Genomic DNA, 19,095 nt, shown 5'->3' with positions numbered 1-19,095 from the left:
GCTGGTATAATTAACATGGTATGAAAAAGAAAATAAATACCATATGTTTGGAAACTCACTCCTCAACTCCTCCTACTGATCGTCACAAAAATTCGGACGCAGTTGGTACGTGTTACGTCATAGGAGTGGGCGTAGCTCCCCGCGTGAGCCGCTCCGGTCCGACGTTGACAACAAACACGAGTCTTCGGAGCAAGACCAAGGGGGGGGACTCACCAGCCGAGTGGCAACAGAGACAGTTTGCCAAACTGTAACGACAAACTCGGGCATTTAACTGCAGTTGGTTGAACATAAGTTTTCTTTTTCCAAATAATATTTTGTCGTCAGAGGGAAAATATTATATTTCAGCGTCGTGACGCTGTGCGTTAACTGAGGGTGTCCGGTTTCCTCAGTCTGAGGGATTGCGATGCCCTCTGACTTTATCTCCCTTTTCAACGGGGACCTCGACCTGAATTCTCCCAGATCCTTGTACTCTAAAGGTAAGAAGACACTTGCAATCTCTCTTAATTTCTTTTTGCCACTCTCTTTTTGTTTTGTTTGTTTTAGGTTGTAAATGTGTAACTTACCCCTCAACCTGTGGTTGGTCTCAAACTGGTGGTATGAATGTGAGAGGCGGCGGTCAGCCCCTTTCAGTGACTTTCATCTATGAAACTACCTTGTGTCACATGCCTGCTCGTATTAATCTGCGGCCAAGTTTTTTGTCGCTCCTACACAAGTCTGCATAGGTACGCACTGCCCTACGTTTTGCCAAACCGCAGCCCTCAGCTGCTTCATATACACCGGTCAGACCAGTTCACTATCTTCTTGTCAGTTTAAAAACAGTGATATCTTATTTCTGGGGGTTGTTTGAATAGGCCGTCGATGCCGCCGCCCATGCACTCATATGCATGCACTTTGCTGCTCCCACAGTGGCGCGAGTGGGCTCATTAACATAAACTGTGTAATCATCAGAGAGGGAGCCTCAGGCAACGTGTAGACAGACAAACTCTACTAAACTCATAACACCAGGTGCTCAGTTTAAAAAAAACGACTTTTCTCTATTCTGTGCTGGCACTGTTGTTCCATGGACTCCATAAAATGATTCACCCACGTAAAAACGTCAATATTGCATAACGGTTTATCCATTAAATAAATAAATAAGCATGAGTAAGATAGGTGAAAGTGTCTTTTCTCCAAGATGTAGAAAATCTTTTTTTTTTTTTTTTTGCCACGTTCAGCTTGGTAGTCTGAACAGAAACTATTTGGAAATTAAATGTTTGAATGGATGCAATTTGGTGTGGGTACTGCAAAGTCAACATCATGATTTGAGATTAAGAAATGATCACATATGCTTTTTATGTGATCATATGCGGTAACTAGGGAGGCACCTGGTGAATGCAGATCTTGTCCGAGGCCAGTGGCCCACGTTGCAATTTACAAAAAAAGTTCCTCAGATCAACACCGACATTTAATGGGTCCTTCCTTTGCCCATGCTTCACCTTTTTACTTTGGTTTGGTCGTTTTTGTACAAAGCTACTGACAGACAAACTAACCGAAGAGGCATTTGGCCATTGGAGTCCTCTGATTTCAGGAATGGCAATGTGGGCTGTGTGCAGACCACTAATTCAAATCAAAGCTCTGGTAGCCCCAGTTTGTCACTGTGAGGGACTCTTGCAAACCTGGCCTAGCTTTAGCTCCATCTGGCAGCTCTTTGTGCTTGCTCCTGATGATAAACAGTCATCGAATATGTGAATTGACCCCTCCCAGCCCCCTTGTAAAATCTCCAGAACGCCAGCGGATGAGACAATGTGCAAAGGTGTCAGCAAATATTCTGGAGTGTTTTCTGCCATTGTGTGAGCGAGCGTGTGTGCTGCTGAGTTTTGTCCATGCTGCTGATCTGTATGCTGATATCTGCTGGTATCCCTGGTGTTATGCATACATGCAGCACTCATATCAACGCAATAAGGAGCCTCATCTGCTGCTCTTAACGTGCTGTAAAGGAAACAGTGACTTGCACACCATCATTTCTCCATCGTACGCTGCCTCCCACTTGCCTTACATAGCCCTGCTTTGCGTTTCCAGCTGGGAGAGCGCATTTCCAGCAGAAAGCCTCCCGTTGTGCTGTGCTTCTGTGGGCAGCAACTGCGGAAAAAGTTTGACAAAGTTGGCCGTCTTAAGTCTTTGAGTGTGAAAATGGTTTTACTTTGAAGGCCGAAGCAGCTCAAATAGATGGAGATGGTGTGAGACTGCTGGCTTAGACTTGTTATGGTAAATGAACACTGTATCTGATTATGGACTAAACTATCCCTGTTGTTTTCATGCTGCTGAAAGTAGATCACTGACACTTTTGGCCCAGAATATGTTGATGGTCATTGTGGAGAAACTTGAATTCATTTGACCGAACTCTGCCAATCTGTAAAGTCACCTTAAGAGGATTCTTCTTAAGTTTAACTGCTCTCCTTATTAACATATAGCTACTGTGATGAAACACATCGATGCTCGTGTGCATATTTATACTCTGAAAAGATTTATCACAACTTGACGTTTCAGGTGGTGGGAAAGGATTCAACTCTCCGTTTTCAGTTTCAGAGGTTTTTACACCTGGCAAACCCAGCGTTTCCATTGAATCTGCCCGCGAAGATGTTCTCATGCTATGAGCTGCATTTCTATTTATAAAACCTACCCCACCTCTCACCTCGGGTGTGAATGTGTTCATTTTCAAAATGTATGATGACTGACACAATCGACAGGAGTTCATACTCGTTTTAGCCAGCGATCTACATGCAAATCCAATTTTAGCACAGTAGTTCTTACGTGGGCTGAGTGCTTCCTTTTTGTTTAGATCAACGTTACCTCACCATGCAGAGATTGCACTATGCTTCTGTTGCACATGCATTGCCTTGGCTTTGAGTGTCTTTGAGCATTATTGAAGGTGGGGCAATTGTCTCGAACCGATGATGCTGCTTGGGATCACTACAGTCTTCCTCCATAGTTGTCCACTCCGTGTCTTCCCAATTTTCTCTGTTGCACTGAGCGACTCTTTCTGCAGCCGGGCAACCTTCCCACAGCCGTCCCTCTCCTTCTCTCCCTGCGGCTCTCTCAGTGGCCTCTTCTTCTTAGGGTTTTTTTCAAATGCATGCAGCGGTTGGATTTAGGCTAAGAGCTGGGAGTGAAGTTACCCTTCAACCTGAAAAAAAAACCACAAAAACAAATGGAAAATATGCATTTCTTTTCAAGTTAGTGTGAAGAGATTGATTGATTCTGCTAAATACTTTTGTAAAACGTCTGCCACTGTAAAGGTTCCCATGCAAGAATCGAAATGCAATATCTGTCCCGTGTCCAGAATTTTTAACAAATCTCGCAAATTCCTGTGCGGATGTGTTGCGCTTGATAAGCCTATAAAAGCTACTACTCTAACTAGCCTTCCTGAACTTTGTTCCGTCGTTTTACTGACACCCGGGGAAAAATTGCTAACGTTAGGCGCTAAGCCGAACATCTCTTTCAGTTTTCCTCCTAAAAAGGGCACAGAGAAGAAAAACATTGAAGTGGGTTCATTTAGCAAAAATGAAAAACACGCAGTTTGGTTTGCTACTTTATAAGCAGTTCGATAACAAAGTAAGCAAAAAATTCAATTACATTTTTCATGGTGTCTGTGTCTCTAATAACCAGACTCCGGTCATGCATTACAAATGAATGAATTCTAAGAGTACGGCTTCCACAATGCTGCTCCTAATTATCGTGTTCAACCAATGATGCAAAATGGAAGGTAAAAATAAAAAATAATAATTTCAACTCATGTCAGTTCTTGTGCAGATAAATCGGCCGTTTAAACCAATTTTAGTCATCGACTTTTGTTAATGTGATCTTGAGCCGGCCTCGTTCGATTGCCAATCCCAGCACTTTCCATTTGAGTCAGGCTTGTTGACTTTGCTGTGTGTGAGAAGATAGTTTCACATTTTGCCCTTAAGACCATCTCTCGGGTCATTTGTAGAGTTACCCTTTTGTTTCCCAGACAAACCCAACTCATTGCTGTGGGTAAGTTTTACCCCCACTTATTCCCTGTTGGGTTAATGAATCTTAGCAAATTGCGACTGTGTTAGAACTTTTGTCGTGTTTTGCCAGTTTTTCCCTCTTCTGGCTGTTAAATCTCAACGAGGAGCTTATATATTTAGCGTTAGGGTAATTCAGGGAATACAGAGGAAAAACAACACCCTGTAACAATAGCACTCAGGATAGGAAGGCATGTCATGCTACCTTTTGTGGTTGGTGAGGGATTTTAGGTCAGTGGATGTAGTAAATGTCTTCCCAGTAAAGATGAGGAATGTTATGGCTTTGTTATAAGATCTAGGGAGTCCATTTAACAATTGTAAGACCACAGATCTTGACATAGTTCTTCTTTTTTTTTTGTTTGTTTTTTATTGACACCCACCAAATCTTGGTCAATTATTAACTCTCTGGCTGCTCTGTGTATAAACCTGGGCTTAAATAGCACTGTATTAATATTGACTCTGCTGTGTTAAGCAAACTTAGCGGCATGCGCTTGAAAATACTTGACTGCCTTGAAAGCTTGTTGATATCAGATGATGAAAGAAAAAGTACCACGGAGGAAAAAGAAGGATAAGAACTGTACTCTAAATGACTCATCGCGTCGGTGGGCGCCGATCCCAGATGTGCTTTGGAACAGAAATGGGTTTGTGTCGTGGATTCTGATACAATTGATAAAAAAAAAGAGTGGTTTTAAAAACCTTAGGTCATTGTAAACGTCATGAGGCAGATACAATGTCTTGTTGTCATTCAGAGCTTTCTGTGGTCCAAACCTGTTCTACATACTTCAGGCTGCCACTTTGTTTTGGTGTAGTTTTGCTCTGCAGGAGCAACCATATAAGTGTGCCTGAGATTATGTAAAAACTGTGTTTCCCCTCTCTGAAAGTAAGCTGCCATCTTTGTCCAGGGAACATGGATCAACCCTGTAGGCTCATTGAGGACGATAGCATCACTATTGCTGCACGTTGACCAGCTGAGAGCTAGTTTGATTCTCTGGTGTGCACCAGTTCAGTTTGGACACCATAGAAGAAGTCATTGCAACCACATCTACTGTCTACTCCATTCAGGTTGGTTCGGTGTTTTCAACAGTTTACCACGTTCCCTTCTTTGGAACAAAGATTTTATGTTCCAAACTAGCCTTCAATTGATTGTGTTATTTCAAATCCCCAAAACTTTGTTTGCTAACAAGAAGCAAAGCAGTTCCTTATTGGGTGATAATATCCTACTGAAGTTGTGTTAAGTGCATTGTATGAGCTGGGAATCACGTTTCCTTTCCTCTAAGCTGCATAGAGCTGTCATTTTAACTAATCTGGGGAAGGCCTTGATAAAAGGGCTGAGTGATGAAAGAGAAAGAATGCAGACAGACAGGCATCTGGACTCACAGGACATTTGGTCATCCCTTTCACCGGTGTCTTTTTGAATATTGCACAGTCATGCAACTGTTTATTTCTATATAACTTTCAGCAATATTTGCAGGATTATCTCTCCTCTGTCAACGTCTCCTGAAGTTGTTTTTGATTTGTAGCAATAAGAGCGCACGTGTTAAAGAAGAGCCTTTCTATTTGCTTGTGCCAGAGAGTGAAAATGAGTGCTTCATACGCAGTTAGAAGCACGGTTGCATCGCCGTCAGCGCTGATGAGCTCATTCGGCGTAAGTCATGTCGTGATGCACAGGCCTTGCAACCTATAAATGCGGCGTGCTGTTTACTCCTTTATCTTCCGTTGAATCTCTCCGATTAATCATTAACTCTAACCAAACTTCAGTAAGACGTCTAATCAGGGTCAGGTCAAAATATCACCTCCTCTGGTATTTACTGCACACTTGTGACTTTGTTTTGGCCGCGACATATCAATGTGTCAGTGAGTGGTTTAACCTGTTGAAGCGCCTGAAACTGGTACTTAAGGGTTCTCTTTGTGTGACGGTAGAAGTCTTGAACATTTTACATGTGTTTTACTTGTTTATTTTGCCATTATTTGAGAGGTCCTCACACTCCCCTTTGTCCTTGTACTATGTGTCAAACTCAATACTTTTGCACCAATGCTATTGTCAGTAAAACGGTATAATATGGCAAAAAAATATCTCCAACTTGTTTTCAAAATGATTAGAAAACTGACATTGCGTAGCATCTTAACATCGAACACCGCTGTCGCTGGACGTCGGGGATTTCGCGTCAACATTTGCGTGCAAATAAGCTTGTTTTTCAGTCTTCAGTTCTGCCCGCAATACAGAGCACTTGATAGATTTAATGATGTGCATTGAATGTGTTGCACTCAGATAACCTCTGAAGTAACCTCTGAAGTTGCTTGTAATACTTCAGATAACCTCTGAAGTATTACAAGCATGTTGCCGTGGCAGTTTTTCCATGCTGCCAGCAACATTCTTTAAGTGTAAAGAATAGCAGACCTTTGTATCCGTACCTGGGGTTGACCGAGTTTGTGCCATGGGAAGACACCTCCACCTGTTGAATGCAGATTGTTTCGTGGCTAAATGTTGCAGTGGAGCACGACAACAGAGCAAAGCTTTTCCATGAATTAAATTGATGACACTTTTTCAGATCCAGCTGCAGAGTGCCTGCCTTGTCTAAAGAGAGCGGGGCAGTGGTCATCATGCCCAATGCTTTAGCTTGCACTCTTGTGGAAGATTTCTGACACTCTTGTGTGAGAAGCCCAAAGCACCTGTGATATCTAACAGCCAGCCCTCGTGCTTCTCTTCAGAGCAAGATGATTCTGAACTAAGACATTAAATATTAAGTGTGGTGAATCTTGGCTGCCTACTGTCTTTCCATTGGCAGATGAGATGCAACAGTTAAGGTGTCAGAGGCCCATAACTTGGCCTTACAGAGAGCGCTACCCACTGCCAGGGTATTTCCCCGGCTCAAAATGAGAGGAACAATGGCCTAATGAACTTTAAAGGACTGAGTTGGGTTTTAAATGCACATTTAAGGTCACAGCTAATCTGCTTATGTTAAATGGTAAATCATGGGACATGTTTTCAATATAGTAAAACAACAATAAGTGCAAAGAACGTTTGTTTTACCCAGAAACAATAGAAACTAGAGCAGCAACTCCATGTAATCCAATACACCAGCCTTACAATAAACTCCCCCCTTTGCTAAGCTTATCGTATTCAGTTTTTGTTGCGACTGTGCCAGAGAGCTGTTGATTCAAATTGTTTTTCAAGAAGCCCACTGAGGTGCTTTGGTCTTTTTGAACACAGACTCTTGTGACCTTTACCACCACTGCTCTGTCTCTTGCCTCTCTCATGATATCCATCCACTTCCTGTGCTGCTGCTCTGTCTGCAGTCTTAGCTGACAGCAACTGACTCTTGTTGGTATTGTGAATTAACTGGTAAAGTAATTCACTTGTCCATCATTCTCACATGTTCTATTTCAGTGTCGCACAACTCAGGAGTGATCGTGGTTGTTTGGTTGGCTGCGGCCTGTTTGATGCATTTCTCGAGAAGGGAAATTAGCTGTTGTCATGCTGGTCAGATTAAGCAATGGCGGCACATGGTTTGGGTACGCTTCTACATATGTGTTGACATGTTTGTTGGTAAATGCGTATAAGGCTGTTTATTAAAGATGCAGGTCCCCAGGCAGCACTCAGCTGTGGATGAGTTGTACCAGTTGACCGCGGCTGCAGCCTTAGCTTAGCCTCTGTTTATGCTGATATGGCAGAGCAATGAGGTTCCAGTGCTTATTTAGGTCCACATGACTGTACAGTTTTCTTGAACTCCTTGACAAAAGGATATGTCCCCTCAGGTGTTTGAGTTTTGCTACACATTGTGTCTTCGGTGTGGTTTTAAGAACATGATCCAGATTAGTGGTGCCTACAGGAGATGGATCTGTCTTGAGTGTTTTGTTTCCACATTATACACATGACAGAAAGGTATATGAAAATGCTCTGAAATGGTGAACACCTTTGGCATAAAGTAGTAAAGCAATCCATTACAGCTTAACAGCTCTGGTGTCTCAATGTCCGGTGTTCTCCTTTTTCTGAGTCATTTGCTGCTTCCTTGGCTGACTGACAAGACTGGAATGAACTGCAACATTGGTTCATCCAATTTCCCCCCCGTGTATCCTGTCATTGTTTGTATTTTTCTCCAGTTGTGTTGAAAGACCCGTGCGCAACAGCACAAATTCAACACAATAAGACAGACAGCAAGGGGCCAAAAGTAACACATTTACTGCAAACCTTCTACAGTTTACCTTTGCTCAGAGGATCATTGGTACAATTTGACACCAAATGAAGAGCAAGGATGGCCTGAGACCTTTGACTACAGGTGGCTCATTGAGCTTCTGTTGGTTTAATATTTGCAAAAAGTTTGAGGGACTTTCTAACTTAGATGAAGTATTTGTACATTTTCCACATTAAACACTGAGTAAAGGAAACCCTTCATTTGTGAAGGTAAGTAATATGGGTGTTTAAAACTTGTTGTATTATTTTTTTCGACTTTAAGTTTAGATGCGAAGCCTCTTCATGTCATGTTCTTTTAGTTTTTTTAAATGATTAACTAATGGAAGTCAGTCCAGCTCCTGACTACATTAGAGTCTTTTTAACCTCGTGTCAAGTTGCCCTCTCAAAGCTTCATTTAAAACCTGTGTGTGGGGACTGAAGGCACAGTGGGAGCGCATGCCTCGGGACAAGTCGAGACTCGAAAAGGTAAACTTGGACTCAGAAGAATAGTTTCATTATCATTTCAGTGGTTGTAATTTGGTAAAATGAAACTGCAGTCGTACTGATTGAGCTCGCACGCTGAACTCATCCTCCTTGGGCAGTTTACAAGGCAATATTTGTCTATATAGCGTTATTGCCTCATGGTTGCTCTCCCTCTCTTGCCACTCCTTCGTGATTCAGAGTTTGGCATACGGGGAAGTTTTTTTTGATGAGTCGAATAAGACTTCATCAGCAGGAGCGATGACGTTCATGTCTTACAATCTTAACAAGCCCCGACTAGAGCAAAGATGAGCAGAAGTGTGACAGTTCTTTTTTTCCCTTTTTTTTTCTTTTTTTTTTTTCTCGTTTTAGCTTGTGGGGTTGAATCGTGAGTATTCAGTTATTTGCATCCATGTGAGCGTGTTAGAGACAGATAACTGAAAAAATTGAACTTGTAATTGAAACCGGAGCTTTGCATAGTCACCCCCAAAACCAGCTGTGTCTCAGTTGAATTCCTAAAAGACTTCAGTTCCTAAAAAAAAAAAAAAAGCCCTAAACAGCTCCGTTGTTTTGTGATCATGGTGTTTGCTGCCTCTCGGCCTCTGTTTTCCCTGCCTTGGTTTTGCCCGACTAATCAGCAGACATTCCAAATCCTTAATTAGACTTTACAACAAATCTTCTTAAGTAATTAATAGCTGAAGGTGTAGGCGTAATCTTGCTCCGCAGTCTGCAACAACAAATTGTCCCAACCGTGTAAAACGGCAAGAAATAAAACTTGCCCAGAGAGTCCGGTGTGGGTAGGCATCGATGGAAGAGACGAGTTTTGCAAGGCCTGAGCAGACCTGCAGGTTGTTTTTGTTTTAAAGCAGCGACTGTTTTGCAACGACTTCTTGGTTTACAGAAATTTGGCATTAGGTTTCTATTTCTACATTCTTATTCTCAATTGCTCTATTGTGAATTTCTGAGTGCCTCAAGACTAATACAGAGCTTCCCAGTGTGTGCCAGATATTAATCCTGTGCAAGCTGATTTCTGTTTTTTTTTTTTCTTTATCAATTTACTCCCTCTTTCTTATCAACGGAATCGACAACTTACTCTGAAGTTAGTCGACAAGGTCTCCATAAGTCGTCTTTTACAAGACCAGAAGCTATTTTTAAATCCTGTTCGCTGAGATTGTAAATGGACTGTGCACCGTGTGCTGCTGCCCTGTTAAGAGGAGGGTTGACAGGAGTCTGTTAGATTTCTATCTTAATTTTATCTTAATTAATTATTAGTTGGAGGCCTGGTCACTGCCGTGGGTGCAGTGTCGCGGTGCTCGGGGGCAACGTTCACGTGGATGCCAGGATTCCTTGCATTGTAACATGGCCGAGGTTTTTGCTTTCATGTGTGCCCGACACTATCTAACAATGAACCGTTTTTTATTCAGCAATCTGTAGTTGTTTTTAATCTGGTAATGGTCTGAAAAGACTGAAAAGATCATCTGAGCTACTGCAGTGCACACGGATGAAAGAGACAAGAAACAACATGCTAATTATTGAGGGTGTTGGAAGGCAGATTTATTTAAGTTTTGAGTCATACTTGCTGTTTCTTTCCGGCGCGGCGTCACATTGTACGGATATAAGACCACCATTGAGTGGACTCGGTTCCCAAATAGCTTAATTATTTCTGTAACTTGTTTCTCGGTTGTAGAAATCTGCAATTCAGTTTTCTAAAGATTTTTCGGGGCTTCAGTGGCTCTTTAATCAAACAGCTGCTATAGGAAAGTGGACAGACAGTAAACTTTAACCTGAGCTGGCTTTCGGCCTCTGTACTCGGGCCACCTGCTCAACCAGATGAGCTTTGTGCCGCCACAGCTTCTCATACAAACATGTTGGTGTATGTCAACGTGTGTCATTTGTATATAGCAGCATCTGAAGTCAGTTCTGCTATAAATGCAGTTATCATAGCAGCTGTGTGATGTCACACTGTCTGCGTGCTGCGTTGCCAAACTCTCTTCCTGTTGCCTCAGCATGGTTTTCCTGAACAGAAATGCCTGTATTTGCTCACAAGTTCCAATTTTTGTGTATGCTTTTGTTATGCGTGTCTCTGATTCACAGGAAATTAAGTAGTTTCTTGGAAACTTTGTCATTATCCGATTTCATTAGATGTGATGTGAACAAGTTCAGTTAGCTCCAAAGTTTCTGTGTAAACATGGCTTCTTTTTTTTTTTTTTTTTTCCTTCTTTTTTTTATCCGGTGACCACTCATGTATGGGAACTTGCTTGTGTGCTCTCCTCTGTAAATTGTTTGGATTCCACTGCTTGCTGAAGTTTCGCTTTGATGTGAAGTTCAGGCACTGTTTCATCTTTCGGGTCCTCTGCTAAAAACCGAGCTAAAAGCTGCTCGTGTTCTAAAACCTTACAGCCAGATTATTTCCCCATGTTGTTCCCAGTCAGTTAGAACTGACTCCGCTGCACACTGTGGCGATAATAAATACAATAAAAACAACCTCGCAGTGGTGTGGTTTGGCTCTCACAGGAGGCTCAATGGGCTATTTTGAAAAGTCAGTACGGTAGTGGGTGTTTGTAGAAAGTAAGTCATGGAAGTTGCTGCCTGGAGGTTGTTCACGGTCTCTTCAGCATTAGCTACATGTCACAAACTCTGAGCTTGAGTGCCTCCCTGACCTACACATGTACAAATGACCTTTTTAAAAAGCTGTCAGCGTCACTGTGATTGTGTTTCTTTTTTAATGTTTTAACCCTTATAATATTAAAAAAAATACACATACTTAGGGCCCTTAAACACGGTGCTGACCATCAGCCTTCTGTTACATCTGGACTCTCTGTCTATTCTCCGTCTGTGACGCACAGTCGCCATTGTCGGACTTCTGGCGACATTTTTTCAGCCAGTTCAACATGTTGAATCGCTGTCGGTCAGAGAACTTACTGTAGGTGGCAGTGACAGCACAGAGCAAACGGCTAACTTAACATATCGCACAAAATCTCTTCTCCTTTTTCATCCTAATTTCCCTGACATGGCCATACGAAGTGAGGAAACCGAAGACTAACGATTCAAGAAAGGCCAGCTGTGTATGACATGACAGAAAAACACACACTGCTATGCTTCCGTTTTTAATGGCTATTGTATAACTAGCCTCCCATCTCCCCCCTTCGTCACTGGTGAGTTATGTTTTCTTGCGCAGGTAGTTGAAAGTCGTCTTTACAGTTTGTTCATGCATTGTTGTGCCCATAATGTGCCCATAGAGGTGCTAAAGTTTTTGGCTTGCAGCTAATATCATCCATACTGTCTCAGTAAACAGAAGCTCATCAAAATGAGGGGGCTCAATCGATGAAAATTAAGAAACTAGTAGAAGGATGTGTGTCTTGAAACCTGTGGGGAGAAATATGAGACATCTGTTGGTTTAATCCATTTGTTTTTATACAAGTGATCGGAAACGATTTCTAGCTATTACACAGAAATAAATATGTGGTCAACTGAAATAGTTGAGGTCAGGCTGTCGTGTTATGATTATGACAGGCCGACGGTTGGCAGGAGGTGTCAAAATGTTAATGTTTAAGGCAGTAATTTAGACAAAAAATGTTTGTTATAGTCGCTTGATCACACATGTTGATCGACCCGTGACTTGACAGAAGCCTGTATGAAATAAAGATGCAGTTCAGGGAATCTAAATTTCTACTGTGGGCAGTCGATTGTCTTTATACTTTTGCTCAAAGTGATGGAGTGTGTATGCCCCCCCGTTAAGGTATTTTGTAAGATTACAGCTCCACTAAGCAGCTTTTGCTGTTTGGTCAGCAAGATGAGCACAAGGTGATTACGGGCCTGAATAGGAACACCGAACCGTGGTCAGTGCAGCATAGATTTAAAGAAGATGTCAGCTGCTACAGTTGATCGTTACCAGCACCCTGCTGGAATGTCTTACACCCGGTCTTTTGCTTTTGACATCAACCATTATGTGCGCACGTGTGCTTGTTGGAATTTAGATGCTGTCGCTGTTGACAAAAATCAAAAGCTACACACAGGAGCTTTGATTTCACCTCCTGCATCTTTTATAGTGCAGCAATCCCTGTCTGTTTTCTCATCAGCAGATGCTTCATTATCGGTGTCGGGATCCTTCCTCATTGGTTAAATGCAATGATGTGACTTAGTAGATGGCTGCTGTTGCTTAATAGGCTGCAAAGTAACGACTGTAAGCCTTTTCACGCAACATTCTTGAGTCATCATGTCTGAGGAAATTGCTGAGCATATTAGTGTTAGACCGGACAGTCAAAAGGAAAGTTGACTATTAAATCAACTGAGGAAGAATTCGATATGCTCCACAAAGAAACTCAATTTACTGCTTTTAGTATGCCCTCTTAGTTTGTCTAGAATAAAATGATATGAAGCTCACCGTGTAGAAGCGGATTTTAATGTAACACATGGCCACGACTGTAATGAAGTTCTAACTTACGGGGCTGAATATGTACGTATGACCAAGGTGTATCTAAGTTAAATATATTTGTAATTCATAACTGATAAAGACAACCTCCAACAACTAATACACCAATAATACCAAATGTTTCCTCTTAAATTTATAAGTTATAAAACGTTGGAGCATTTTCAATCAACACCTGCGATCCGTGAGCGTTGCCAAGTTTGCAAACGTCATGCCTAACGCTTCGAATGTTGATCGTTCAACTCTTTTGATCAATTTTGAAGCTGAAGTCTCTGTTGCCGTTGACATTTGCCTCTAACGTGTGACGTGTTTTCACTGATACTGCCAGCGTATCCAAAGTGTCAAATCTGATGCGTTACAGTTATTTTTGTTGTTTTGAATTATTTTTTGGTTTATTTTAGGTCACTATCATTTCCTAAGCCCAGTAACAGCTTGATAATACACCTTGAATAGGAGGAGTTTGTTAGCACTGACATTTGGAACATGTGAACAAATAAAAACAAATATGGCACAGAGCAGATTTTATGTGGATAACAACCCGAAAAGATGCAGCCCGTTACTAATACTATCAGTACTAATGCATGAGGGGGTATTTAATCATCACAGGAAAGGGGCGGGGGGGGCGCGGCACAAAGTGAATAAAAAACATTATTCCAAACCTTATGATATTGAAAGACAATTATTACACACCTAAAATATATTTATCACTGATAAATCATTAGCTGATTGAACTAAACACTTTGCAGTTAGAAAATAAGTCTGTAATTTATTGCCCAGTTTCATGTCCATGTGCAAAGGTGAAATACAGCTACATGAAGTGATCTGTTACCTAAACGCGAATGGATTTAGAACTTTATTCTTCCGAAAGTGTTGAGAAAGTACAATTAGTGTAAAACTAATTTTGTGGCCCGATTGCTTGATTGATGTTACATTCGTCGCTGCTGTCTTCTTCAGTCGAGCTTGGATCGTGCTGTTTTATCTCTCCATTTATGTGATGTTGGCTCACAAGAGACACAAAAGCTCAAAAGACTTGTCCCCTGATCCGTGTTGCTATGGAGTCGCAGGCAGCCCTCGTGTAGGCTTGGTTGTAAACATTTCAGGGTTGTTGTACATGTTTGGCTGCAGGCGCCAGCCCGTTCACTGCTTTCTCTTCAGCGCTTGGAATAATCTCCAAATGCACAGACATGAGAAGCCTAATCCTGTCCACATAATCACATCTTCTTAGATTCGGCCAGGTTCAAATAGTCCACCTTGTGTAACAGTGAGTTTTTTGTTTTTTGTCTTTTTTTTTTCAGCAAGTAGGTTATACTACCGCTTTGTTTCAGCTCGACAGGATTCCACATGACAATACCACTAACCTGTTGAGCAAGATGTAGCACAGAAATGGGTCTGAAGCACAATAAACATGAGACAGGGTGAGCTAGGTGGAGTGGAGGAGGGGGACTGAAGAGAGTTAAATCAGTCACTCAGCCAAAAACCAGTGCCACGCCCCAGGTGCCAGGGCTAGTAAGAGCAAGCAGCAGGAATGTGAGGGAAATGAATGGGAGTGTAAGTCCTGCCATTCACATGGTGAGTGCCTTCTTTTTTCACCTTTAGTCTGCATTACTTACAATATAAACATATCACATGGCATGATGAGGGCGTAAAAAGCAAAAAATGTGAGGCACGATGCAGCAGAATTTCAAATGCATGTGGTTTGCTGCTTAGCTGTGAGCGAGAGAAAACTCATTCAGTTCAGTTCAATTTCTGTTTGTTGAACTGTGTTAATGACATGAGCAGACCTAATAAAAAAGTCCACACGGTGTCAGTGTGAATGTTTTTAGTCGGACGTTAAGATGAGCACAAATGGACAGAAACTGAAAGGCTTTCCTCTGTGGTCTGCACAACACGACTGTAGTCTTAGAGTAAAATCAAAACATCACGTGGGGCGTGTGCGAGTCCGTATGGTTTATTTCCCAACTAAAAAGGAGGACTGTCTCTCTCTCTTTTTTTTTATCTGCTCTGGTGTGAAAGGGACTGTGTTGTCACATATATAAATAAAGAATTGCGCTCTGTCTACTTAAGAGGAAACAAACATGCAGCGAAATACGCATTTTTTTTATATTTTTTTTTCCTGTTTCCAAAAACGTCACTGGGACTGTGGAAACACTTTGAACAGGCCAGCCAGTGATTCGAGACCACTGCTCTGAGAGGAGAGTGCATATTTTCTGTCTGTGCGGTTGGCAATCTGTTTACTGGAAGGACTGCTCACCCAGAGCACATGTAGCTGCATGTGCTGTTACTCGGTGAGCCCCAAGAAGACTGTAGAGTTAAAGTGTAAGTGCATGGGTGGAGAGAGTGGTTTTTTTGTGGCCCTGTTTGGGGGGTGTGTGTGTGTGTGTCTGTTTTTTTTGTTTTTTTGTTTTTAGAACATAGCAAATAACCAGCACCAACACAGCAGAATCCTCTGTGTGCGTCTGCCTCAGAGGGAGTTATAAAAGTTTGCAGAGTCCAGTTTTAAGCTCTGTTTATGGGAACCAGGGTTCCCGCTCCTCTAAAAGCCAGCTTTGGGAGACTGAAGGGCTTTAGGAGGGAAGAGGAATGGGCTGGTTTCAGTATGTCCCAGGTTTGTCTATTGTACACAGTGAGTGGTAACAATGGGAGGGTTAAATGTCTGATACACACACCAAACCCTGGGACTCGGCTGCAAGTAATTAAAGCTGGCAGTTGGCAGAGAAGAGAGTCAGGCGACTGTAATGGCCGCCCTAAGTTCATACCATAATATTTGGATGATGAATCAGGCTGCTAGTAAAAGTGTTGTCATGCTGTTGACCCAAGGTTTTCTCCCCTCCCCACGTATTGTTGGCCCCCCGAGGCAGGCACAGAGAGGAGAGAAAAGGCTTTGTATAACCCTGTTGTGTGTTTGTAACGAGATCTGGCGTTTATTTGGTATACCACAGCTTTTGATTCAGCCTCTTTGTAGCTTAGTTTCATTCCATTTGGTTTGTTTCTCCACTAGGTGTATTCCGAGCCCCGAGGTACGATTATAGATTACAGAAAAGAACGGTGTTGCGATGGAATCGGATTCATTTTTGTTCTGAGCTGTTAAAGAACTCCATAAAATGCGACAGTTTACACAGTAGGGTTCTTCTTCCACTTGTTTTTGGTGCCTTTTGTTCTGCCAGGGACAAAGTTGTAAGTAAACAGTAGCGTCAAATGGGTGCAGCTGAAGCTTATTTTAAGCCTTGAATAATCTACACATTATACTCTGATCTGTCGTGTCACTGTTTATCTTTTAACGGGGACCGGTGCCATTTCCTCACTGTCTTAAAAAGTGTCATCAGAAGTCCAGCTTTAAGTCAGCTTTGTCTCGTGTACCATGTATATGCAAGCAGGTGCATACAGCTGTTTGCAGCAGCAGAATAATCTATGTGAAATCTACTAAATTGCCCCAAGTCAAATCATTTGAAGACATTAAGGTTCAAAGTAAATAAATCCAAGGGTGTGCCTGTGGAGTGACAAGAAACAGAGATGGCCAGGCATTTGTAGACTTCTTGTCATCTCTGTTTGAGGTGAGTACCTCAAGGCAAGGACATTCCCCACTTACATAACACTTCCAAACCTCTGACTGTGCTGTTGGTGGTGTTATACGGCGTAGGTAAAGTAGATGTCAGGCTTTGACGAGCACGAAGAATGAGTGGAACACAACAGATAATATCTCTGGTTCTGCTGCTCTAGTTTTTGGTTCCTTTTTCCCCCACGAGACATGAATTCATAAGTGTTGCGCAATGCTGCCACCATGAAGGGGACAGTCGCAGTTGTTGCGTTGATGTCACATACCTGTAGCCTGTTGCAGAATGCCAGTGAGGTGGAAACCTGTTTGGGTTCTAAACGTATGAAGGAATGCATTGTTCCCACAGATGTAGCTCTGTGTGGTCATTTTATCAGATGAATTGCCAATCAGGTCCTGGGTATGCTCGTACAGCTGCGTAATTGGGATTATATGTCATTTGTGTCCGATTACTGATTAAATATTAAGTTGGATTTCTGATCAAAGATGAATTCCAGTTGATGAGTCACCCTCTTGTTCCTTTTATTGGTTCCCTCTATTCTCACTACAGAGTCAGTGTATGACCTTCTTCCCAGAGAGCTGCAGTTGCCTCCCTCCACTCAGCAGACCCCAGAAGTCATGAGTCAAACGAGCGGCGGAGAGGCAGGGCGTCTCCCTTCAGCTCCTTTAGGATCAGGTAGGATCCTGCCTCTCTTATCCTTACTCCTCTCTGTGAGCAGGACTGATCTTGCCCCACCCCAAAAGCCATAGCCCGCGTAACAGTCTATATCTTAGGGCAACCAAACACCTGCATGCAGCAGGAAAGCCTGTCAAACAACCAGCCCACTGCTTTGTGTTTTTCACGTGTGAGAAAAAGAGAGCTTGAGAGGGAAGTTAATATCACTGGAGTCATGTCAGTTTAACATGTCTGCTGCTTGTACCTGCTTATTTTCTCCAGCTATTATATAAATTTGTTATTGTCTCTCGCTGCAGCAAGTGAAGCTAATGTGCGGTATGTGTAGTATTTTCCACTTGACTTATTCTTCAGGATCATCTTGGGTGCATTTAACATAGATTAATAGTTGGCCTATGTGCCATGATGGTGTGAGATGTGCTTTTACTCAGAGCAAGCTGATCTTACTTTCATTTTATTCATTTATTTATTTGTTTTTGGTTAATCAGGTGGCTTTGTGCAGGCATTATCACCTAGCTGGAGTTTAGCTTGTCGAAGGCTCTGCAGCAGAACAAAGAGCGGTTTTTAGAAAGACTTTCTCATGATGTTTGCGATGTTGGTTTTGAACGATCACCGGAAAACGTTTCACTGAACAGTTTTACCACCTGGTTTTATGATGATATTAAACAAGGCAAAAGAACAAAACAAGACCAGTGTACTGTGCATACACAACAAAGGGCATACAGGTCTAAACCATATCAGAAATTCATAGAAATCAGAGAAGTTGTCGAGACTCTTAATGCAGCAAAGTCTTAAGTTGTTGTTGGTTGTGCTCTTTAAACATTGTGCCGTCTACATACTTCCTCTGAGAAGTGACATTTTATCTGTGGGCCCATACATACATGATTTAAGGTATTTGTTGGAAGATTTTCTTTAAGATTGTAAACAAAAAATGGTAAAGCAATCAAGACAGGACTACTACAAAGCTGACAACTGATTCCACACTCAGAAACTTAAGGCTTGTGTGTCAGAAATTGCTTGGCAACTTGCACCATTAAAGCAATTAATCAAATGGCATGATAACCCATTGCTTATGCCTAAAGCTCCCCACTCCTTATTCTTCAGGTGTCTGCTTGCAATGCCTGAAGACCAAACAAATGAATAGCTTTCTGAAACACATTCGGCCTGTATTATTTACACTGTCTACTGCCACTGCCTACTGCTTCCCCAGTCACTCAGAAAACTACACTAAGCTAAACTAAACTAATGTAAAACAAAAAATACTATATATATATATATATATATATATATATATATAGATAGAGAGAGAGAGAACGAGAGTAAATATGGACCTTGTTCAGTATTTGTTCATATTTTTGGGTTTCCATTATGCTTTTGGCTTGTGATCATTTAGGTCTTTGAGTTTTCATGCGTTCTCAAACTGACAACAGCACTCTACGTTCTGGCTTTTTTCTATCTGACCGCGTGTTCTGTAAACAAATTAGACACCTTACAATCCAGAATGTTAACAGCACTCCTAACTCAGTTTTTACGATCCGCAGCTTAACCACCCCCCCCTCCCACACCACTCCTCATCTGGTTTAGTTCATTGTGCAGACCAGTATTTGGATGCTTGAAATTGCAGCATAGACCCGCATGCTGAAGCTTTTCTTTTCCGTGGGGTGTGGGCCGAGCATTATGTACATCATATTCATTTTCTTTACTCTAAAAAGAAAAAAAGTTTTGCTGCTGAGCTTTTATTGTTTATTCGCTGTCTCATTTTTATAT

At 42.0% G+C, this 19,095-nt stretch overlaps 1 protein-coding gene across 4 annotated transcripts in view; it reads left to right on the top strand.

Moving 5' to 3' along the window:
- Window positions 1–147: 147 nt before the first annotated feature.
- Window positions 148–19,095, top strand: part of nfat5b (nuclear factor of activated T cells 5b) — a 34,411-nt gene continuing 15,463 nt past the window's right edge. For 2 of the 4 annotated variants that reach the window (XM_072380580.1, XM_072380579.1), the window contains exons 1-2: window positions 148–476; window positions 17,206–17,331. In XM_072380580.1, the coding sequence (XP_072236681.1) occupies window positions 404–476; window positions 17,206–17,331 (199 nt within the window). In that variant the 5' untranslated portion in view covers window positions 148–403. Of the gene's footprint in view, window positions 477–17,205; window positions 17,332–19,095 lie in introns of those variants that run through there. The other 2 variants (XM_072380581.1, XM_072380582.1) reach the window with 2 other exon arrangements.

Source organism: Leuresthes tenuis, unplaced genomic scaffold (assembly GCF_036924035.1).
Source record: "Leuresthes tenuis unplaced genomic scaffold, fLeuTen1.0.hap1 SCAF_2, whole genome shotgun sequence".
Taxonomy (NCBI): Eukaryota; Metazoa; Chordata; class Actinopteri; order Atheriniformes; family Atherinopsidae; genus Leuresthes; species Leuresthes tenuis.
Note: the sequence above shows the minus strand (reverse complement) of the source record. Positions and strands in the feature narration are given on the sequence as shown.